This window comes from Micromys minutus (genome assembly GCF_963924665.1).
Source record: "Micromys minutus genome assembly, chromosome: 1".
Classification (NCBI taxonomy): domain Eukaryota; kingdom Metazoa; phylum Chordata; class Mammalia; order Rodentia; family Muridae; genus Micromys; species Micromys minutus.
Genome location: NC_137969.1, coordinates 259,558,185 through 259,583,666, shown reverse-complemented (window position 1 = coordinate 259,583,666; position 25,482 = coordinate 259,558,185). Strand labels below are relative to the sequence as shown.

The following is a 25,482-nucleotide window of genomic DNA, read 5'->3' as shown; positions in this document are numbered from 1 at the left end:
TGGCTCCAGCCTTGGAATGGGAATTTTTGAAACCTTCCTGCACATAAAAAGGAAGTTGAAGCTACATTTTTTTTTTTTAAATTTTCATCTGAAAAGCCTCTCTTGGTGGATCCTAGTAGCACTGTGTGAGAGATAACTTGTATACTCTCAAAATGTTTTAACATGTTTAGGGTTTTGCTTAAAATTTTCATTTTAAGTGTATGACTATTTTGCCTGCATGTGTGTAAGTGTAGCCCATGCATGCCTGGTGCCCACAGAATCCCACACTGGATTCTCTAAAACTAGAGTTATTGATGTGTGAGCCACATGGATACCTGCCACCAACCTGGGGCTCTGTAGAGCATCCGCCAAGTCCCACTTGTACACTTTTAGGCATCCATGATCTCTTTGAGCTCCATTAAACACAGCTAGCTTTAAAAACTAAACTACATCGCATTTTGTTACATAAATCAGAACAAAACTACAACCCCCTCATTGTTTTTGTACTGATACTTGTGCCTTGGAGGTCCTTTGCCTGGTGGTTATTGAGACCAACCAGGGAGTGAGGTACTATTCTCCAGAGATCAGTGTGCGCCATGTTCTGGTAGTATGTTTTCCTGTTACTAGAACACATCAGTATTACTGTCATTCTAGTGAGATCACAATCACAAAGCTAAGAGCCTGGCATCACTGTGAAGCAGAGCACAGACTCAGTGTGACTTAAATCTCCAGCTCCACCAAACAAGCAAAGACCAAGCCGCACCGATGGGGAGGGAAGTCAGTGCACTGTAACCCTGAATTCTCTTTAAACTTGCCACCCCACCCCCATCGCAGGCAGCTACCATTTCTGCTGTCTTGTCACCTCCTTGATGTCCAGCAGGAGTGTTTAGCTGAACCAACGGGGTTTTTTGTTAGGGGTGATTGACTGAGGCCATTATGACATGTGTAGGAATGGTGAGGGTGTTGGCGCTAACCACCCGATTGAAGTGGTACACATGTATGACCTTACCGTAACCTTTGGAATGAGAGCTCATATTTATAATGTAGACCCTGTGCCATGGTGGCCCCTGACACCGAGCAGATCTGTGAAATCATGTTGGTGGCGGAAGGGTTTGTGGATGCACGCTCATTAGCCCGGAAGTTCATTTCCTTGTACACACTCTGTGAGGAGCTGCTGTCCAAGCAGGTGAGACATCTCTGGTCATTATTTGGTTTTATATCACATTAAAATAGACGTTTTAAAACGTGTTTTAAGTTTGAGAAATTTAGCTTTCAAATGACACAGACATTTGGGAGAATTTTATGGTTTCTATGGGATTTTCAAATTCCATGCCTTTCAAATCTTACTTTTCCCTGAAATTAAATTTCAAACATCTTAGTGTGCTTATAAGTATCTTACTTACACTCCATATGGCTTTTTATCAACAAGTTATGAGTTTTTTCTCTAGACATCAATGATGCTGTAGTTAAAAAAGGAGATTTCATGTTGCCTTTATTTCTTGTAGTGGAAAAGGCAGAAGGGGTCATAAGGTGAGTGAAGAAGTTGATTCTGAAAATGATTCTAGAAAATGCTGGCTTTTCTCGTCTGTTGCTAATCCTTTATTTGAAGCTGTGTGGGGCTTTGCTTATTAATCCTAGTCTCTAGAATAGGGGACACATTCTTTCTTCTCTTTACTACACTTCTGAACGTTTGTGAAGTTGCTGATATGCCACAAACAAGTGTGTGTCCGCTGCAGTCTTCTTAAATTTAGCTTCCTGTTGGACTTCAGACTTTGTGATGTCTCACTAATTCCCTGTGACATTAGTCTGTAGCTGTTATGTAACCCACAGATACGTGTGCCATCCAATGTATTTATCTTAACTTGCCCAGTATCAGAGAGAGAGGAGGACGTCCTGCCATTCCAAGCATAGGCATTTGGGAAGGAAGCCATGGTGTTCAATAGCACAGGGAATCACTGTTCCACAGTGCTATGTGCAAAAGCAGCTTCACTGGGCATGACCTCAGCTGTTGATGTGTTTTCTATACACAAAATGACTGGAAACATGTAATTTTTGGCAGTTGTCTCTGCAGAGTAAGATCATTGGTATTTTTATTTTCTCTTATAATCTGAAATTTAAATTTTATAGTTAAAAATTCACTTCCTGTGAAAAATGAAATTGTGAGCATGTTTATTACAGTAGTAATGTTCGAACATCTAGTGAGACCATCTACTGAAGCCAGGTAGTATGTTGATGTCAGTGACAGAGTGTAGGAGACAAACCGGATGAAACCTGAGCTGACAGGAGGTGGGGCTGAGCTTATCCTAACTTTATCTAGGACACTTGAGACTAAATTCAAGAGGAAGGTAGAGCTCAGGGCATCCTCGGGCAGGAAGAGAGGCGTTCTTGCACTGAGTGCACAGTGCACGAGAAAAAGGGAAACCCAGCAAGAAAGGAGAGCTGAGGTGCAAGCACAACTCAGAGATGTTTGTGAGATCAGAGAGGAATGTGAAGAACTGGAAATCGTTTCTGAACAAAGGAGGAAAGGTGAATGAGCGTAGAAACACGGGAATAGCTTTCTAGGATCAGGATTTATTGGATAAACTGGAAAAGCAGTGAGGATTCAGTAGTCATCAGGATATTTCAGTATCCGGGGGCTGTCTACGAGCAGAATCTACAGCTTCCGACCGACGCATCCTCTCCATTAGCATCACTTCTGCAAGGACTTGGCCATGACCCAGTTAGCCTCTGCTCCCTGCAGACATGTCTGTTCCTGCTTTGATTTTCCCTCTTCAACCCTAGTCCGCTTTTGTACTTGTGACTTCCAGATGATCTCTGCCATGACCGGTGATAAAAAATAATTTTCCTGCCGAGACTCTTCAGGAGTCCATCCAGGTATTTGTACCCCCCAAACTCCCACAGATACACACCTGAACAAAAATGTTCTCCATGCACCCCTTCCCTTTATGATTGGCATCACACATGGGCGTTTTAACTTCCGTTCCTATCTGCTTTTATTGCCGACAGAAACGACGGCCAAGACCTAATTTGGTTTTATTATCCACAAATGGATGAAATGGCGTATTTGCATATTTATCATTCCGGTGTTCACAAAGCATTTGTTTCCCACATGAACAACTTTACCCCCGCATCCATCTGTAAAGTAGATGGCTACTCTGTCCGCCTCTCTATAGCTGCTGCTGCTGAGGCTTGGAGGAGTGTTGGCCTGCCTGTAGGCATGGCTGAGAACCACTTGGGAGAATCATTACCACGAGGGTGGTGAAGAAGGAGAACAAGGGAGAGAATGTCAGTCACCCCAAACCAGTTGTTTTGAGGCTTAAGACTGCACACATTTAATCCCAACAGAGACACTATCTCTGTGAGTTCAAGGCCAGCCTGGTCCTATAGCAAATTTTAGGATATCCAGGGACACATACTGAGACCCAGTTTCAGATACAGTCATCCATTTTTGAATTCAGCTCATGGAATATATGTTCACTGAGCAGCTTACTGTAAGCCAGGCTCAGGAACTCCACAGACTGGAATAAACAGGAAGTACCTCCATCTTTCAGTGAGATTCAAATGCAAGTCTCAAGGAGATGCTGGCTCATCATAGAATTTTGTAATATTTGTTGTATTTAATGCTGGCACGAGGGAAGAGTTATCTGAGGGACTGTAAGAATAGTTAACTAGATATGAAAGGCCAGGGTGCGGACGATGAAGGTAAGGGGTACATATATGAAGGTTGGTGCAGAAAGGGAAAGGAACCTGGGACCAGTCCAGGTCTGAGCCATCTGCTTGATTGAAGATGAGGAGCAGAGGTGGAGAATGGAATGTGAGCAAAAGCTGTGCTGAGATGCTATAAAAGTGGTCTGGAAAAATGGTCAGACATGCACCGGACAGACAAGATCTATAAGGCTACTTTGCTTCCAGAATTAATTATGGTAAATCTTTTTAAAAAAAATAATGTTTTTATCTAAACTCTTTTGGTTTCCAGCTTTTACTTTTGGAATGAAGATCTCATTCAGTTTCTGAGAAAGATGTATGTGTGCTTTTATTTTTAGGATCATTATGACTGGGGACTTCGTGCTATTAAGTCTGTCTTGGTTGTAGCTGGCTCCCTGAAACGAGGAGATAAAAATAGACCCGAAGATGAGGTACTGCAGTGCTAAATGATGTTGCAGCGTGAGAAGCTAAATGGCTTCAGACAGACAGAGTGTGTACCTGGCTGGGGAGGCACAGATGACCCCATTTATTAAAACATCTGTTCTTTATGCAGAATATTTTAAGGTTTGGCATTTCTTGAAAGAAGTGGTCACAAGTGTTCCTGACCTCAGGGACGAGGATCTGGGAGGGAAAATGTGATTTTATAAGTGCTTTCGAGATATCAACCACACAAAGTATTTTGACAGCTCCAGTAGAATATTTTAGTCATTGATCTCCTTTGGGAGACAGGTAAGAACCCTGATTAATAAAGTTGGGATATTCATCCCGGAAAGCCAGTGAGCTTAAGTCAACCCAGTGGGGCACAGGACATCTGCTGCTTGGGGTGGGCTTCAAGAGGAGAGACTGACTCAGTGAGATGCACAGAGCTTGTGAGGCCACTGGGAAGAGTTCTGCTCTCCTCCAGAGACTGCAGTGGTGACAGGGCAGTGGACAATCTCCTTGCTGAGGAAGAAACAAGAGACAGGTTAGCAGAACTTTGCAAATATGCATGGTGGTATATCTTAAAATGTAGGGGGAATTAGATCTACCTAGAATGTTCTTTTTTATTGTAAGGAACATTATTTGTCTTAAATTTGCTAATATTTCTATTCTTGGTCTCTGTTCAGGGTTAGCCAACATTTTCTTCACTCCTTTATTGTGCTCAGTGGTGAGTGAAGATAGGGCAGGTTTTACTCTGATGTTTGGGTTACTGCTTTTAAAGTCTAACATCCACTTTAGTTTCTAGCCAATGTAACATAAAAGCCCAAATTTAAAGTATTTGTATTTATGATCCTGCGACTGCAGAGAGCTTCAAGCAATGTGGTCTGCTAGGCCAGTTCAACCTAGAATCTGAGTTTGGTGAAGGCAAGAGATTGGTGCAGACGTGTTCTGAGGACCAGAACAGCCCCCAGGGAAGAGGCTCCATGCTCAACTTGTTCTGAAACCCGTTTGTGGTCACCATGCATGTTCCACTAACCTGAAAGTGTTAGCCTCCCTATGGACAGAAAACAGTGTTCTCATATCAGATTTAAATGTGAAGGTTGAGAATGTGCTGTTATGGGTCTGGAGAGATGGCTCAGCAGTTAAGAGCATGTTCTGCTCTTCCAGAGGTCCTGAGTTTGGTTTCTATTACCCAGGTTGGGCAGCTCACATATGCCTATAACTCCAGCTCCAGGGTCTTCTGACTTATGTAGACACACACACACACACACACACACACACAAAATAAATAAAAACAAACCTTTTTTGAAATGTGTGTTAGCTCTGTAGGCATTTATTAGACTTTAAAAGGTTAAATCTTAGATAGTTTGCAACATAAAAATTATGCATATCATCATACCGTATTAACACATGATGCTTCAATACGGTATGTATCATGTAATGCTTAAGTCTGGTTAAGCATCCTATCTCTCAAACATCAATCATATATTTCTGATTTAAAACACATTTAAAATCCTTACTTACAGTGTTTGAAATGCACTGTGTTGTCCTTAGATTGTCTTCTGTCTTCTTTCCTAGGTGCTCATGAGAGCATTGAGAGACTTCAATATGCCTAAGATTGTAACTGATGATGTCCCGGTGTTCCTGGGCCTGGTTAGCGACTTATTTCCAGCCCTGGATGTGCCTCGGCAGAGGAAACCACACTTCGAACAGATGGTCAAGCAGTCTACCCTGGAACTTCGCTTGCAGCCTGAGGAGAGCTTCATCCTCAAAGTAAAACATATATTACTCTTGATGATGGGTGGGGGGATCAATAGTTCAAGTAACTTCCTAAGTTTTATTTATCCAAAACATTAAATATATCACACGGCTTCAATATGATCTTAGTAAGTAATTTCAAGCATTTTATACGATAGTCAGCTAAGGAGCATCTAAGTAAATGCTTTGATAACCTAGTCTCTATCACCAAGAACTTAAAAATGTAGAAATGACTGTCATGACACTAAATGTTACCACACTTTTACCTAATTATAAAACTTCTGGGTGACATGTGCCAAAGTTGTATTATTTTCTCTTCTCCAACCCATGGATAATGAAAGTAAAATCATCAGTTATTCTTGTTGGGGGAGGCATGTCAGCTCGGAAGGCACTGTCTGACTTATACAAAGCTGTGCTCAGACTGCTCCGGGGTCAGTGAATACATGATCAACAATAGTGCATGGAAGTCTTGTGTTTCAGATAGTTTATGTGATGTGAGCCATCACTCCCCTGCAGGCAGTGACGGCTATACGTCATTTCTGTGAACTCCCCCTGCCATGTACCAAGCGTCTTATAAAGTTATGAACTGGGGCTGGGAAGATAGCTCAGTGAGCACGAGGACATAAAAACCAGGATCGGAATTCTCCGATCCACGTGAAGCCTTGTGCAGCTGTATGTGCTTCTCGCCTCAGTTGAGAGGTGATAGACTGATAGACCCAGGCACCTCACTGTTCTCTAGACAATAAGGTAAAGAATGAGAGAGCAGGACAGTCAGCATTAATCTTGGGTCGCCACACATACATACACATGCATGCTACACAAGTGGTGCTGATGATGCTGAGGATGACAGTGATGACGATGACAGTGATGATGGTGATAATGATGATGATGATGGTGATGGTGATGATGACAGTGGTGAGGATGATGACGGTGACTGACAGTGGTGATGACAATGATGATGGTGATGATGACAATGATGATGATGATGATGGCGATGATGATGACAATGATGGTGACAGTGACAATGATAGTGGCAATGATAATGATAATGAATGATGATGATGACAATGACGATGATGATGGTGATGATGATGACAATGATGGTAATGATGGTGACATTGACTGTAATGATGATGACAGAGGTGATAATAAAGACAATGGTGATGATGATGATGATGACAATGACAATGACGATGGTGATGATGATGATGATGGTGATGGTGACAATGACAGTGGTGAGGATGATGACAGTGACTGACAGTGACAACTTCCCATTACTCTCATGTCTGCTTTTTATGTGGGAAAGTTTTAGTCAGTTTTCCCATATGTTGGTGGAACCTGAGTAGGGTTGTAAGAGAGCTAAAGTGAATGAAAGGGCCTGAGTGACAGCTGTTTGTGTGCAGGTTGTCCAGCTTGAGGAGCTGCTGGCTGTGCGACACTCCGTCTTCGTGGTTGGAAACGCAGGCACGGGAAAGAGTAAGGTAGGAGAACTCATGTTATAACTTTTAGCCTTGGAGGAATCTTCTCTGGAGGGCACAGTTTTTAGCGTTGCTTAGGGGTCCCTTTGGTGAAGCTCCAAAAATGTTGAGCTTGAGTCTGAGATCTACGACTGCCATTTGATCATGTGACACTCTTCCTTTCATATCGAGTGAAGATGAAACAGAAAAGTTTTTGCATGTTCCATTTCACACACACACACATATACATCACACACACACAACACACATATCACACACATACACACCATGCCACATACCCACACCCTTACAGACCACACCACACTACATAGCACATCACACACACCCCACTCCACACACACTAAACCACATACCATACCACACACCACACCACACACACACACACACACACACACACACACACACACACTACATCACATCACACCACACATACACAAATACCATACACTGGAGACAGAGAGAAAGAGACAGAGGGACAGAGAGGAATGATAGGCTCATCCAGAGACTAGGCCCTCCACACAAGACAAGGAGAATTCTGCCAACATATTCAGGCTGCCCTGTATGCTCACACCTGGCCTCTTTCCCAAGGGTGAGAGTTTTCAGAACAAGCCGCCTGGCTTGCACGGTTTGATGAGCACTGCCCACCTCTGTCAAAACTGCCTTCTTGCCTCTTTGGGGCCGTCATAAACTTTCCTTCCCATATCATTAAGAAAGCAAGTGCAAATATTTTTCTTCATTGTTCCTTCAGAGGTTGAGCCTTCCTTGGCCTCAAAACAAAGCCTGAAAGGAAAAGAGATGGCAACACCCACATCTCTGAGGTCCCCATTGTGTCCTGGGCCGGTGCATTGTGTGGTTTTCTCTGCTGTGATGGGAAGCTCTAGGTATTATTAAGCCCCATTTTTAGTTCACCGCTTGATTCTGTTTGGCCTTCCTGACTGTCCTGGCGGCTCTTGTTTTTTTGGTTGGCAGACAATATTAGCAGAGCTGTGTGCCTTCCCATTCAGGATGCTTGGGTATAAACACACTTGGTGGCCAACAACTAAAAATAATTGGAATGGCATACGGGTTCTGGAGCACGGTTGTTCACAGCACTTGCCAGTGCTCAGAGCTGCACCCGAAGGGAAACAATTGCCCGAGGGAGGCGCCGTGTGAAGATGATTTCTTTCCTTGTGGAAAATGTAATCATTGCAATATTAAAGTAGATTACTGATAGACCTATAATTACTTTGTTAGTATGACTTTCAGATGTAGGCCATGGTTCATGGAAGGATAAAATTAAATTCTGAAATTTCTGGAAGATTAATGGTTTCCAAAAATATAAGCTGCAAATTCCTGAGGTGTTTCATTCCTTCCCTTTGCTCTTCACCTAGTCAATGCACACTTAGGCTGAGAAGAGCAGGACCAGGTGCTATTCACTCATTCACTACCCTAAAGCAGTTGGCATTTTTGAATCAGTCCTTCACAACTTCTAGGGTTGGTGAGGATGATACACATTGAAAACATCCTTGGCTTTCAAGAGACAGTAAAGGACAACCAGGGCAGATATTTGGGTCAGTTAAATAGATACATACCTAGCAGGTCCCAATTGTAAGGTCACCTTCCTCCAGCGTCTTTGGTTGACAAGATAGCCTCCAAACACCAATGGCACTATGCACTGAGTACCTGCTCAGACACGCACCATCCAGGGCATCAACACGTGCTGAGCCTCCCTTAGCCTCTGCCTACTAGATGCCCAGTAACACAGCTCTTGTTCCTGGAACTCGAGACCACATCTTACGAAGGTTGGCTCACTGCTGTGTGAGCGGGTCTTGAAGACGGTCTAGACCAGCACTGACACCCTGGAGTATTTTGTAGAAATGCACACTAGGGACCTTCCTGCCTACTGAGTGAGAAGCTCTGGGGAGTGGGGCTTCAGCAATCATATTGACATACAGAACTCACACTCGCTCTGTGTACGTACAGATCTCACACTTGCTCTGTACATACAGAACTCACACTCACTCTGTACTTACAGATCTCACACTCGCTCTGTGTACATACAGATCTCACACTCGCTCTGTACATACAAGTCTCACACTCGCTCTGTACATACAGATCTCACACTCGCTCTGTGTACATACAGATCTCACACTCGCTCTGTACATACAGATCTCACACTCGCTCTGTACATACAGGTCTCACACTCGCTCTGTACATACAGATCTCACACTCGCTCTGTGTACATACAGATCTCACACTCGCTCTGTACATACAGATCTCACACTCGCTCTGTACATACAGGTCTCACACTCGCTCTGTACATACAGATCTCACACTCGCTCTGTGTACATACAGATCTCACACTCACTCTGTACATACAGATCTCACACTCGCTCTGTGTACATACAGATCTCACATTCGCTCTGTACATACAGATCTCTCACTCACTCTGTACATACAGAGCTCACACTCACTCTGTACATACAGATTTCACACTCACTCTGTGTATATAGTTAAAGATTTAACTGGAAAGGCTGGATGCCCCTGGGACTCAGGAGAGCTGATTCTGCCATCCTGAGCATCTGGGGTACAAAGTTTTACAAGATGAGGAGTTGGTTAACTTCCCCGCTTTCTGCATTGCTCTAGACGGCGAGATATCCAGGAGAACACGATGAGTTGGGGGGGGGGTTCTTTATTTTCCACTTTACATAGCTCTCTTGGCTCGCTTCTCTCAGATTTTGAGAACGCTGAACAGAACGTATGTTAACATGAAACAGAAGCCGGTTTGGAGTGACCTAAACCCCAAAGCCGTGACAACAGATGAACTCTTTGGTTTTATTCATCACGCTACCCGAGAATGGAAAGATGGCAAGTGCTCTTTCTCTTGAAGTGCTGAAAATCAATCAATTTCTCTCTCTCTCTCTCTCTCTCTCTCTCTCTCTCTCTCTCTCTCTCTCTCTCTCTCTCTCAGTATAGTCATAGTCACAGATCAATAGTGTGTTATCATGAGCAGAAATGTAGCTGATGGCAAGGGCCTGCTGAAAGCAGTGCTTGACTGCATGTGGCAGATCCCTGCTTGGTGCTGTGTGCTTTACCCACACCAGCGATGGCAGGGCTCCTTGGAGACAAGGGAGAAGTCAATGGGAATGCTCCATTTCAAAGTTCCTAGTATACGACACGGGCTGCATTTAAGTGGGCATCACAGGTGTGAGGGATGCTGACTGTACTCAGGCCTGCATCACAGTTGCCTGGCTACAGAAGGCAGTGTGAGTCATGCTTCCTGCGTGAAAGCTCTGGAATTGCAACATTCTAGGCATAAGTTTAGGGGTTCAGAATATTTCAGATGTTTTGGGGGGGTAGGAATGTCTAGCCAGTGAATCCAATGCAAATATTCTGAAATTCCCAAGAGCTTGAAATCAGAAACACTTCTAATCCCAAAGATTTTGGTGTAAAGGATACTCAGTCTATATTTGGAGATAAACACATACTTTCTTTAAAGGCCTTTATAATTCCTGTGCCTAACCAGTGTGCCAATCTTAGTATAATCCTCAGTGCCCTGTCTCTCTGTGCTCCCTACCAGTGACTTCACAATAGAAACTATATAATCACCATCTTCAAAATATATATATTGAAATTGTGTGCGGTGACTTGTGCCTATAACCCCAGCACTCAGTAGGGCTATCGTTCATAGCAACTTTAAGGCCAGCATGTGCTACAACTGAGTGTTAGGCAGCCTTGGGCTACAGACTGAGAAGATCCTGTGAGTAAAAGAAAGGGAAAAAGGCATTAATGAGAACACAGGAGAGGAGCAGGAAAAATGAGAAAACATATGCATTTATTAAATGTCAGTGTATCTCTACAGATGTCACATTAATCCAAGATGCCAACTTCCTGGTGTCCCCACGCCTGTTTCCCATGTAGAAACCAGAGCCTGCTTCAGGATGCTACTTCCTGGCTTTCAATTAGCTGCTCTAGAGGTCAACTCTTCTATGGTCTGTGGGACTGTTGATGGGTCTCCATCCATCTCTACCCTCATTTCCTGCACCCAGCCCTTCTGGCTGCCTTTCCTCTTCCCAGTTCCTGCTGTTCAAGCCTCTTCCCACCAAAATCTTGACACTGGATGCTCCTAACACGAAGGCCCTGTTCTATAAGATCCACACTTCTGCTCACAAGAGTAATATGCTTGGTCAAATGTCACTTAGATGGCCTGCTTTGAATTTGTTTGGTATTCTCCACCCACTTAGAGTCACTGCTGAGCTGATGGACATGTTTTGCCACCTTTTTTATCCACTCATTGAGAATCTGATTTTCATAAAGCACCAAGGCAGGTACAAAGTCATCAGCATTACACAGGAAACGTGTGAAGCTGGCTTAAATTGAGAACCCTTAGAAAAGCTGGTGGCTTTCATGGTATCCAATATTTTTTATGGTATCTGCTGTTTCTTATTTATTTTCTGTCTGTTTTTATTTTATTTTATTTTATTTTATTTTTTGAGACAGAGTTTCTCTGTATAACAGTCCTGGCTGTCCTGGAACTCACTTTGTAGACCAGGCTGGCCTCGAACTCACAGAGATCTACCTGCCTCTGTCTCCAGAGCCCGGCTGTGGGTCTCTGTGAATTGATGAGTCCACTGAGAGGTTTGCCCAGTGTGTTTTGCTGGAGTTCAAAAAGCCAACCCGTATGGAGTGGCCCCTGAAGGCACAGCAGTCAGATATGAGATAGAGAACTGCAAACAAGAATGCAGGATAAGACTTCTCCGCACCTCACGCCATGGCAGCCCAGCATCACACTCGTGTCTGCGAAGAAGGCCGGCAGGACTTTGTAGCATGGGTTTTCAACATTTAAACCTCAAGTAATGTAACGGAGAGAATAGAGGTGAAATGTGGTAGGTAGTCTCAGATAGATACTGAACGTATATGTGGATGATCATGTCTTTACTTACTATACGTTCCCAGTCTATGTCCATTACCATCTATAAATCTCAGAACGGGTCTTCAAGGAAGGTAGGTGGGAAAGTTCAGTCATTAAGGCTAAGGACCCTCCCCTGGGAGGCGGAGCTTGCCCATTAGTAAGTCATAGAACTAACGGGAACCCACCTGAGAGAGTTCAGAAAGGGGGCGTTGTATGCCACTTGTGAGAAAGAGGTAGCAACTTCCTTTTCCTTGACTGGCCAAGGGGCTTCCAGGGGAAAAATGTGTTTTAGAGACGAGCAGCCCTCTGCCCTCGACTGCATTTGCAGCGTCTGCTCCCGCTTTGCAGGTCTCTTCTCGTCCATTCTGAGAGAGCAGGCCAATCTCACACATGATGGGCCCACCTGGATAGTCCTGGATGGGGACATTGACCCCCTGTGGATTGAGTCTCTGAACACAGTCATGGATGATAACAAGGTGAATGACAAAGTAGAACCTCTTCTTAGCAAAACATCTGGGGCTGAGAGCGCTGTTCCCCAGTTCCTCAATGCACTATTTCGTATGTAGTCACTGGTTTGGATGGATACTTTTCCCATAGTTTAAAATTTGGGGGGTGAGGGTATATATTTCCCTCACCTCTGAATTGAATCACCATTCATAAAAGTTAGATACATAGGTAAGAATTCAGTTTATCTGTCTTATTATGTTTTCTAAGAGGCAGGCATTAAATTCTTATATCTTACGTGGTCGGATTAAATATTGATACTGAGACAACAAAAGAATGGGTTTTTTTTTTTTTTTTGCTGTATGATCACTGACAACACCGGCAATGCAAATTAAGTTGTTCCTATGGCTACAGATTGTGTTTCAATGCTTTCCCAAGCATGCCGTGTGGTTGTCCTGGGAACAGCAGAGACAAGAGGCCTCATGTGATACCAGAAAAGCAACCCGAGGCCTGTTGCTGGGGCAGAGTGAGAAATCAGGAGCCAACACCACTCCCAGGCAGCATGAAGACACTGTTCATCAGAAAACAGAGGTTGAAGCCTGTGCACCTATGAGGGAGGACAGGACAGGTTTCACGGAGAGTCCACTTAGAGTTCGATTAGTAACAGTTCCTAGGGCTTAGCCATCAAATGTCTGTAAAGCAATTTTATTCTTTAAGGATCTTGCCATAGTGCCTCCACATGGGCTCAGACTGAATTCAGTGAACCCACCGGTGGCTGCCCTACTTGGGGCATTGCTAGCCGTGATGGTCTGTTGGCTGCTGTTCTGGCCCCTGGTGGTAGTCCTCCTCTGGTAACCACCAACCACATATCGCTCACTGTAGGTGCTGACCCTCGCCAGCAATGAACGGGTGACCCTCACACCCTCCATGAGGCTTCTGTTCGAGACCCATCACCTGCAGACAGCCACACCAGCCACGGTCTCCAGAGCTGGCATTTTGTATGTGAACCCACAGGATCTGGGCTGGAATCCGTGAGCATTTCTTCTTATGTGTTTTGGTCATGACGATGAATGTGGTATAAACGTTGTATTGCTGTCTGTAAGGGCAAAGCTGGTGGCAGAGAGTGTGTTGACTCTGTTACCCCACCCCCACCATCCACCCTCAGCACTTGATAGAACCTCTGTGCAGGCCCAAGAGTAATCAGTCCCCATTCCTTCCTCACCTAAGTTCTTGGCAGCCTTCTTCATGGTTATGGTTCCTAAGCTTGAGCACTCCAGGTAACTTATAGAAACAGAGAAAGTATTCACTCTTCCCAGCCGTCTGATGCCCCTCAATGTCTTCAGAGTCGATTTGATGGGCGTGTCAGCTGCCTCTGCCCTTCAGCTACTGTGAAACAATGCTGTGTGCATAAGGCTCACACAGTTTACTCTTCCGGGTTCAGTCTCAGCCCCTTTGAGATAACCCCAAGATTGCCTCCCCTTTCCCAAGCCATGTGAAAACACTGTTTAGGAAAGTCAAGTGTGGGGTGCTCAGCAGAGCCCACGTGACAATTCTTGCACTCAGCTGAAGGACCTGAGCCCAGGATTCCAAGGCCACCAACTCTGTGATGGGTAGTAAGTTGTCTTCATGCACATACATTTGTTTAATGCCCACAGCACAGGAACTCCATCACCATTCCCATTCTTTGTACTCCTGATGCTCGTGAGCCAATCATCTCCACTTAAAGCTAGAAAACCAAGGCAGAGTTAAGTCACCTCCCCAAGGTGACCTGGTTAAAAAGTATGAGAACTGAGATGCAGATCCAGGGTAGTCCAGGCTAAGACTTCCGTCTCCACGAGCTCACTTCCTCCTACCAGAAGTTCTCCATACAGTGATTCCCTATGGGGCTGCCAAGTCTGACAACCTGAGTTTGATCCCTGGGACCCACACGAGAGTAGGAAAGATCTAGTGGGCACAAATTGTCTCTTTACTGACACATTTGAACCGTGGTATGTAGCTATATCCAGCCCTTAAGTACCAAAATTAAGAAAATAGCAGAAATTTCACTCAGCTCATGCTGCCACAGAACCAGTCACTGAGTACACATGTGGCCTTAACGACTTTGTAGTCACTGCCACACAGCTCTCATACAAGTGGGCTCCGACTGAAAATACGACAGCTGTCCTTCCATAAACCAACCCACAGAAGAATGATGCAGCTCTTCCATGAAAGTCCGTGGAAAGCCCAGGAAGGCTTTGATAAAACATGCCTCTTACCTTCATTTATCCCACATTCGAAATGCAGAATCTGATTTGCCTTTTCGACAAGGTCTGGCTGTAATCAGTGTGTGGCAACTCTGTTCATGTGCAGGCTGCTAAATGTCTCTGTTACTACTGCTGCCAACTCAGTACAACTCTCTGAGCAATTCTTCTTCATTTAGCATCTCTTAGTTGCACCCCAGAGGCCGCTAAGGATGCCATCACGGAGTCTGTAAGCAGTTTACTAAAATGATGGCAATGTTTTTAGCGTATCAAAACAAACGTGTTATAAACTCTGTATATCATGTGACTGTCAATCTATCAAGGCAGCGCACGGCCACTTCCACACACAGTCCTTGTTGTGAACACTTTATCCCTTCCAGTTAGGCGTTGGCCGGTCCAGTAGAAAAGCAGGATGAAGTAGCCCCTACGGAATGTCCACCTCGTTATTTATAACTGATTTCTCATTACCAAATAATTGATGCCAAGATTAATCAAGAAAAGCACCAAGCTGTTTTTATAAATAAAGCCTCCGCCATGAACAGAGTCTGCTCATTCGGGAAATGACATAGTACACTTCCCTCTAAATGCAAAGTAATGGCCTACTTAGGCACCATTATGTTTGCCTTCTAAGAGCTATTAGGAGTTTCTTTTACATTCTTTTCATTAAAGTGGAAACGGCCATTCAAACAAGTCTTTAAAGGGCCATTTAAAAGTATTTTCCATCTGAGGAACTGAGAGAACCACTCAACACGTTCATGGAGTGCTGCACCAAGCTGTGTGGAAGGGGGAACTTCGAACCCAATGGCATCCTGCTTCTCGGGGCTCTCACTCAGTAAAAGCTTTTCCATGTTCCTTTTCAGGTATGTGGCCAGCTGGATAGACAGAAGGCGGCATCAATCAGAAAAGGCCAATTTAACTATTCTTTTTGATAAATATGTTCCTGCGTGCTTGGAGAAGCTAAGAACTAGCTTTACAGCCGTCACGTCTGTTCCAGAGAGCAGCCTGGTGCAGGTTCGTGTCCCGCCCCAACAACTGACTTCCTGTGCCCGGGAAAGTCAGCATAGCAGACATTTTGCTTGCTTAAGGAGATGGGGAAGGTGCTGGTAGAATTGCCCCAGGTGTGCTTCTGGTGTAAAACCTAGTGATCTAAGTTCCATCCCTGGGACCTGTATGGTGGAAAGAGAGAACCAACTTCTACACACTGTCCTCTGACCAAGACACCCTGCATCCACACACGTACACACATGCACATGCCTCCCCCCCATAAATGTACATAAACAAAACATTAAAACTATTTTAGAATTGTTAGGTTGTTTTCACCCTCTTGCCATGGTCCGTTAGTCCCCAGAACTCTGTGATGAACCCCAGAAGTGAAACTCCTCACTTCCCTGCCTCCAAAAGATTTACATAGTGCTCAGTAAGTGCCAGCTATGTACCTGTGGAATCATCATGCCGTTGCATGCTGGGGCAGAATTAGAAGAACAAAGTTGCTACAACACCGCCTGAGGAGGCAGAAAACTCATTTTGGCTCATAGTTGTCAGAGGGTTTCATGGTGACAAATGCTGGGCTGTGAGAATATTGAGGTCTGTTCACACCATGGTAGACAGGGAAGCAGGGAGCACTGGAACCCAAGCTGGGTCATATAGCCTTCAACAGCCTGACCCCAGAGTCATACACGCACACACATGCACACACATGCACATACGCATGCACACAAGCACATACTTCTCTCTCTCTCTCTCTCTCTCTCTCTCCCTCCCTCCCTCCCTCTCTCTCTCTCTCTCTCTCTCTCTCTATATATATATATATATATATATACACACACACAAATATACACACATACACTCTCTATACACACACACAAGCACATACTCCCTTTCTACTTATACATACACACAAACATATACACATATAACAAGCATACACACACACCTTCTCCATCTCTCTCTCTACATATATATTATATATTATATAATGCATGCACACACATGCAAGCACACTCTCTCCTTTCTCTCTTTCTGTCTCCCTCCCTCCCTCCCCCCCCCCTCTCTCTCTCTCTATATATATATATATATACACACACACACACACACATACACGACCATACACACATACACACACACACACCTGCCTCTCTCTCTCTCTCTCTCTCTCTCTCTCTCTATATATATATATATATATATATATATATATATATACATGCATACACACACACACAAGTGCAAGCACACCCCTCTCTATATATACACACATACACAAACATTCACACATATATACACTCCTCTCTCTCTCCCCCCTTCTCTCTCTATATATACGCATACACACATATATATACATACATACACACGCACATACATATACACACACTATATATCTATATCTATAGATATACATATATGTACACACACACACACACATCACAACCATCTGGAAGATAAACACTTGAAACATTTCAGATTCAAACTGTAACACCTGCCTAGAGAAGTTCCACCTGTTTTTTGAAGCTCCGAGTGTCTTTGAATCAGACAAGTGGGCACAAGTACAGGTGCTTCATCAGTAAAAATAAAGCACCTGATTGTCAACGTTCGTTCCTGAACTCACACCTGTCAGTGTGAGCGAAGACTCCGTGATTGTCACATCTTTGTGACCATCACTGTGAGATGGTTACTACCAGTAAAAGACACAATGGGCTTATTATGAAAGTCATTCCCAACACAGAAGCTTTGTTATGGTAGTGATGGAGCAGGAATTATCAAACTTCACTAAGGGTTTAGAGCAGAAACCTTCCCCCCTCCAGAAACAAAATTAGTTTCTCTGAACTTTGTTGCCATCAAGTTACTATGTTACCAAGTTTGTCTGAAGCTGAATTACAATAGTCAGTTGTACGGTAAGAAAGGAAAGTTCAGGTTTCTGGATAATTCACACACCAATTAAGTAAACGATAGTGTTCAACAGTAATTATCCGAGGTATAATTTATTTCTGAAAGCAGGTCTGAATTTATTCATAATGAATTAATTATGTGGTTAGCCTAATTAGACTTCCTTGGGTGTAACGCTTGCGAAAAGCAGATCGTGTTCTTTCTCAAGTTGACTTGTGTATTCTTGTGACTCTCTGTGGTGTGAACTCTGCCATTCAGGAGTAGTGTGAAAACGGAGAGAGAGGGAGCATGAACGTGGCCTCTGCTCTCCCTCCTCATTCTGTAGTGTACAGAAAAGGCATTTCATTCTTAGCTCTTTTAGAGCTGATGTTCCTGACCAGTGTTTCCCGAGGTTCCTTAGCAGTACGAGAATTTAAGGCAAAATGAGCAGACAGGAGAACAGCGTACAATGATGTTCACACACAGCCGGCGCTCTGCATCTCAGCATGTGGGACTGCCTCAAGTCTGAAGAAGTGTGTTAACTCTTGGAGCTGATGTACAATTTTATTACATGGCACACAGAAATGTTTTCAGTGTCTGCTGAGTGAGGGTGAATTCTAAAACCACTGTTGGGTGACTGATGGCAGCCCACCACTGCCCATCAGTTCTTTTGCATTGATTTTAACCATTTCTTTAGAAACCATGGTTTCTCCTCAGAGATAGCAAAGCTGCAGAGATTCACACTCTTTTTCTGGCTAAGAAATTGGTCAGTTTTGTTATTATAGAAATAGAGAGAGTTTTAACTTGAACAGGTGTTTTAATATTTGAGTGAAAGACACTTGCCCCTCTGTCCTGCCTGGGAGGAAATGACGCACACATGCTGGTGGTGAGAATAAAGTTGAATTTCTGCTGCCTCAGCCTGGAGCAAGAGGGTCTTAAAAATGCTAGAGCCTATGATGATACCAATTACTGAGGACTGTTTTATGCTCTAGGGAACTAGTCCAAAAGAGGGATTGTTATTATTGGAGAAAGGGGAGGGAGGGGATAGGAGAAGAGGGAGGGGGGAAGAGGGAAAGCTGGGGGGGGAGGGAGTATGGTTTACCTAGTGACTGCATTTGAGTAATTTAAAATGATTTTTTTCAATCATTCATTATTTCAAAGATTGATTGAAATGGCTTTTCTGTGTCTCTAAACTTAGCAAATCATTAAGTTTTGGAAAAACTTGCATAATCTCTTATGAATAAGGTAGAACTTGTAAGAAAATTGTTTGACCCCTCTCCAGCATTTAAAATAAAAACAAAACAAAGCACTTTGCCCTAAGTTAACAGTGTTTTCTTTTTCTTCAGACTATTTGTACTCTTTTGGAGTGTTTGTTGACTCCCGAGAACGTACCTTCTGATAGTCCTAAAGAGACCTATGAAGTTTATTTTGTCTTTGCGTGTGTCTGGACATTTGGAGGCACCCTACTACGAGATCAGGTCTGTTGAAAATGAGTTTGCAGAGACGGTTTTGCTTGTGGGGAGGCTGAGTTTTAAAACATGGTTTGACTTTTAGCTGTCACTCGTCTCTTGCCTCCCTTCTTCTGGGCCCGGGAGTTCAGTAGTGTCCCACACAGAGTGACAGTTATTGTCACCGTTCTGTGCTCTGCTTCATTCCCGCCATCACCCCTGGTGCCATTCCATGAGCCAGTCACACTCTGTGCCTGAGCAATACTTCTTCCCGTGACCCTGGCCAAGTTTACTGTTCCTCTGTGTCGCCCACTTCCCCACAGTGACAGGTTCCTCCCTGGTTAAGACCTGGGAATGTCCTTCCTTTTCCACACACCATGACCTCACATGCTGTCAGTGTGACTGTCAAAGCAGCTGGGTCTGTCCTCTCTAAGGCATCCCTACAATCTTAGTTCAGGGACAGCAATGTATCACTCACAGTACTAGAAGTACAAGTTTAGGGTGACAGTGTGGCTGGGCTCTCATGAAACCTCTTCCTCTGTTACACATGACATCTCCTGTATCCAACACAGCAGAGAGAGCCTGTTGGTTCACCCACCTCTTCCTGAGGCCCTGCCATGACTTCACTTAAGCCTCAAAGATGCTATTGAGGTTGTTGTTATGACTTCCACACATGATCTGGCAAAATGCAGGATGGTTATGGAATAAGGTTCTGATAGCCTCTAGTATCTTCCAATAGTCCTTCCTCCAGTCAGTCCCACCTGTAATCAGCTGGGACTATATTTCCAGGGCTATCATCTATGAGCCATAGTCAATGCTGGGAGCAATTGTCTCCCATGGTCTTTCTGCTTCAGGTAAATCTGTCCCCTTGCACAACACATCTTGTACAGATACACATCTCAAGCCACCTACTCCAAACACAAGCCACTTAGAGTTACCAAGTGCCAGAGACATGTGGGTCGCACTTCCAACACCTACTAAGTGCAGATCATTCTGGCTTCATGTCTGTCACATTGCCTGAAGGAATCCTCTATGTACAGAGAAAGCCAAACTTTGTTCCTTGGAGAGTCAAAGCACTTGTCCCCAGGTCTCCTAGTTGCAGGAACACGGTTCTTACCCAAGCATACCATTCTTCAGAGAACATACCTCCCTGGTGCCTCAGCATGGTTCTCTAGTAGAGGCCCCTGACTTTTTCAGTTAAAATTGCATGCCTTGGCTAGCCTTCTGGGTTTCCCAAATCTTCCAGGCATAAGTCAGGAATCCCCCCCAGAAGGCATACATTTGAGAGTGACCCACAAATTCCTCATTGGTGATAGAACCTCTGGGCCAGCTCTGTTTCTTGCCACCAAGTTAACAGAACACACATCTATAAATAAACTGAGTCTTGTGGGTCATTTTCCACCCAAGTCACCTGCCAGACGTCCTTTTGTGATCTCTACGTGCTTCCCATGGAAGCAGCCAGTGCTGCTCTGAGCGAGTTTCAAGGGCCAAGTCTGACTCTAATTCCTCTGTATGTCCTGCCCCTGAGTCCCATTCGCTTCCTTACCTGCTCTATAATAACCACTTTATCATAGGACATTGAGCCGTCAGGGATGTATCATGAGATCATTTTCATAATGGAATTTTTAGGCCAAGCAAAATTTGAGGTGAAGGAGAAGCTGTGTGTATTTTGTTCAAGAGAGTAGAGTCGGGTAAGTCATCGTCTGAATTATTTAAAGTCACACTGGCTGAGCTTTAGACCAAAGTTTGTAGAGATAAAATAACCCATGCTTCTCCTGTGAAAATAATTTTAGTGAGGGCAAACACTTTAGCGTGCAGATGCCGACCTCAGGAGCAGGGGCTCTGGCAGTATGGAGATGGGGGGAGGGACTCTCAGATACTCACCCCACCCAGTGTTATTCATTGTCTCCTTCGGCCTGACTGCTCATGAGTATAAACAACCTAGTACTAAAATACACCATAGCCAAAGGACAAAGGGACATCACATCAAGAACTGGAAAAATGGGAGTTGAGCTGAAGAGACAGCTCAGTGGTTAAGAGCACCGGTTGTTTTTCCAGAAGAGCCTGGTTAGATTCCTAACACTCACGTGGCAGATCACAACTGTTTGTAACAGGGTATCTGACACTCTCAAATGGACAAATATACAGGCAAAATGCCAGTGCATCCAAAATAAGAATAAATACGTCTTTAAAAAACAAACAAATGGAAAACGAGAGGCAAGGAATACCCACACTGTTTTCAGATTCCGCTGAAATTCACTAGGTCAGATCACCTCCAAGGGCAGAGAAGTCCCTGCTCCAGGCCACTGAATATATGAGTTGCTGGCCCAGCTTTTCAAGGTTACAGGAACTGATAAACTGACCATCTAAGGACAAAGATCTCATTATCAGGCGGTTGAGGATATAGGGGTCTCTGGGCCAGGCCACTGCTGATGTAGAAGTTGCTGGGCCAGGCTGTCTAAGTCACTGGACAGGTACTATCCCCCTTTCTCCATGTCCTATACCCCAATCAAGTAGCCTAGAACTTATGCACATCACTACATCAAACAACACCTCATTGTAGAAATGAGGTACTGCCCATGTCCTTCCTGGGGGACAGGAACTCATCTTTGTGAGGTCATCAGGCAGACTCTCGCCCTATCCTGCTGGAAACCAAGGCTAGACCATTCTCCATCCTTTTTTTGCACAGTGGTGCCACTGTCTACCTCTCAGATCTAGTGATGTACTTACTGATGAGTTCCCGTCTCAGGGTGTGGCACAGCATCCCAGGGATGGCGCGCTGAACAGAGTGGGAGGGGCTGTAGCTTCCAGTCTCCACTAAAGGGTTCTCCCGTCCTTCCTAGCTTTCTGATCATCAAGCTGACTTCAGTAGATGGTGGCATAAGGAAATGAAAGCAGTGAAGTTTCCATCCCAGGGAACCATCTTTGATTATTATCTGGACCACAAAACTAAGAAGTTTTTGCCTTGGACTGACAAGGTCCCCCAGTTCACCATGGATGCCGATTCGCCCCTGAAGGTGGGTGTGCAGAAAAGCAGGAGCCCAGCTCCAGAGTGCAGTTGAGGCTTTGGAGGAAAACAGCCCAGTTCTTCTCTCTTGCCAGAGGCACAGCTCTTTGTGGTCTACATTCTGGGAATGACACCTTTTCCTGGGAGAGAAGAGTCAGCTGTAGGGATGCTTAGAGAGGAGGTTGATATTTCTACAGACTTTTTGCTCCTCAGTTCAACATAATCCCATGGAAACCACTTTCTTATAATTTCCTAGAAACTGTACAAGCTCTGTAAAGCCAGAGCAGAGTTTAAGTAACTCAGTGATTCTTGCTGTCTTGTCTATATAAAGTTTATATATATATATGTATGTGTGTGTGTGTGTGTGTGTGTGTGTGTGTGTGTGTGTGTATCACTTTTCACATAGAACTTCATTCTTTTACCACCCCAGCCACAAAGGAATATGTTTGATCTTTCCAACGCTGGTGTCCCACATTTTCAAGGCAGCTAACAATTCCACATGAATCCTTCTTTATTGTTTCTCGTTCTACATGGCCCATCCCACCTCTCTTAGATTATTCTGTGACCAACTTCTTATTTCTCCTTGATATTGTTGTTCTAAATACATATCTTATTTTGGATCACTTTAGACTTGCTGTTTGAAGCAGCAGAGGGTGCATGGCTGGTAAAAAAGAGTTGCCACCCCTGTGAGGACACAGATAGTTCCAAGTAGCAGGAACTTGATCGTTTTAGCTTCCTGGAGCTGTCACCAGAGCACACAGCAAGGACCTAGGTGACAGGGTGAAGCTAAACATACCATTCAAGGTGTAGGGTAGGTGTGTTCACTCGGGTCTTCATTTTTCACTTAATACATATGCATGTGCACGTGCGTGCTTTGTGTGTGTGTGTGTGTGTGTGTGTTTCTGTCTGTCTGCTTTCAAATGCTTCTTCCACTTATGCTAGTTTACAAAAATTTCCACAACAAAGTAAGATATACTGAATAGTGTAAACAATAGAAATTCATCTTCCCACAGTTCTGAATTCCATGTCAAACAGACAGGGATGCTGATCGGAAATTCTTGTCCCCTTGGGGTAGCATCATTGAACCCTTAGCCTAAAGTGACAACCCCTTCTATATCCTCAGATAGCAGTCCTGTCCCTGAGATCTGGGAAGTACCATCCTGATCCACTGAAACCAGAGGAACACCATCCTCTCCAATTGAGTCTATGGTGGAAGTGGCAGCAGCAGCAATACTGACCCCTAACTGGTATTTTAGAGTCTCAGAAGTCCCCAGATCTTTAGTCATATTATTCTGTCTATATCTTCCTTAAGCTGAGAGACCAGAGGACTCCAGTCTTCTTCTAGAACTTGTCATCTGTGAACTAATAGTGTCTACCAGGCCCGCCTCTCAGATAGTCTACCACCACTTTCCAACTCTATAACCAATGCTTTATTCCAAGGATATCTGGGGCTCACACATTGCAATAACAACACACTGGAGAGTCAGGCAGAACGTGAGGTGTTAGGAGGCTCCCAACCATGTCGGCTGTGTGTACTTCAGTCTCTTGTCCAGCCTACCTGAAACTTAGCTGCTCAGCAGTATGTCCTAGCTGGCTGAAGACTGACAACCCACCAGACAATTCTGAGAACAAAAACTACTATGAAAACTTAGTGCAACTTACCAATCATATTCAAAGGAGGACAAGAAACATCGATTTTAGTCAACAGAATTTAATGAACCGAAAAATCAATTTTCTTCCTGGGAAGTTTTACACTTACTTTATAAACAATGGTGCCAAGTGAGGGTGTCTACTCACAGCCCCTTTCTGTACTGGAGCAGGACAAGAGGAGATTAGGTAATATCCTACTCGAAGATCCTTTCTAAATAATTTAGATCTAGGAACTAATTTATTCTTGTGTGTGTGTGTGTGTGTGTTCATGTGTCAATATGTGGTATGTGTATGTGCATGTGTCAATGTGGTGTGTGTGTGTGTGTGTGTGTGTGTGTGTGTGTGTGTGTGTGTGCCTATATGTGACTATACTTGTATATGGGTATGTGAGCATTCAGAAATTGATACAGTGTCTGCCTCAATAACTTCTCGACCTTATATTTTTTTAATTGTCACTGAAACTGTAGCTCACTATTGGGCAGATGTGCTGGCAGGGAAGCCCCAGGGCTCTCCTGTAGTTGATTTCCCAGTTCTGGGATCAAAGGCCCTATGTATGGTGCCTGAATTTTTATGTAGGCGCTAGTGACCCAAACTCAGACCTTCATGCTTCTGTGGCCCACATTTAACCAGCAAAGCCAGCTCCCTAGCTGCAGTTGAGTAACATGCTTTACAGCAACCTGGCCATTAGGCCCCATTTAATATATGGAGAGACCGAGAAACAGAGCTGAGAAATGTTCCCACAGTGATTTTGGTAGCGAGTATAAAATGACCAGTGATCCTCATTTGTCTGGGATTGAAGGCATTTCCCAAACATTAAAGTGTTAACCTTTTAAACAGAGAAAAGCTGGTCACTCTGAATCCCAAGTCCACACTCTGAGGAGCTGTTTGTGTGAAGAGTTTATTCTGAGCTCAGGCACTGCTGTGCAGGGAACATCTGCACTCAGTTGCCTGCTGTGTTCCCTCTGGGGAGGAAACAGCAACAGAAGCATGTCAGGGGTTTGCAGAGGATCCCTGGGTTGTGTGGCATGTGCACATGTTTAGTGGAGGCCGCCCTGCTCTGTAAGCTCTCACTCTTGATATTTACAATGTGAAGAGAGAGCCACAGCCAAAGGAAAACCTGGTGATGGCAACTGTGGATGAGAAAGGAAAACAGTATCTTTTATGTTTCGAAGTCTAGTTTTATTTAATGGCACAGAACACAGCATGGTCTTCAGGGGGTGCTGAGTGTCACTGTTGAAGTTGGAGAACAAATGGTCATATCAAGACCATGGCCTGGAATGACCCATAGAATACTCCATTTGGATCAGTATGTACTAACCCAAGTAAGGAGGAACTGTACCTGTTATGATTCTGTGTGGGTTTTTAAATGTCCAAAATCAACCCTGTAAGTAGGGATGTGTGTGTGTGTGTGTGTGTGTGTGTGTGTTTGTGTGTATATCTCTGTGTGTGTGTGTGTGTGTGTGTGTGTGTGTGTGCAGTGCATGCATGCAAACTTGTGGAATCAGCCCTCTTTTTTGCATTTGACTTATGAGGACTGACCAGCCTGGTACAGTAGGTGCTTTTTTTCCTGCTGAGCTATTTTGCCAGCAACTCTCTGAGCCTA

At 44.2% G+C, this 25,482-nt stretch overlaps 1 protein-coding gene across 1 annotated transcript in view; it reads left to right on the top strand.

Moving 5' to 3' along the window:
* DNAH11 (dynein axonemal heavy chain 11) overlaps window positions 1–25,482 on the top strand; it is a gene marked incomplete at both ends in the record, with an annotated part of 271,279 nt that overhangs the window by 118,052 nt on the left and 127,745 nt on the right. The window contains 10 exons of the mRNA XM_080921133.1: window positions 1,027–1,165; window positions 4,023–4,115; window positions 5,683–5,877; window positions 7,266–7,343; window positions 10,055–10,187; window positions 12,580–12,707; window positions 13,558–13,706; window positions 15,776–15,926; window positions 19,121–19,252; window positions 22,066–22,239. Coding sequence (XP_080777259.1) covers window positions 1,027–1,165; window positions 4,023–4,115; window positions 5,683–5,877; window positions 7,266–7,343; window positions 10,055–10,187; window positions 12,580–12,707; window positions 13,558–13,706; window positions 15,776–15,926; window positions 19,121–19,252; window positions 22,066–22,239 — 1,372 coding nt within the window. The remainder of the gene's footprint in view (window positions 1–1,026; window positions 1,166–4,022; window positions 4,116–5,682; window positions 5,878–7,265; window positions 7,344–10,054; window positions 10,188–12,579; window positions 12,708–13,557; window positions 13,707–15,775; window positions 15,927–19,120; window positions 19,253–22,065; window positions 22,240–25,482) is intronic.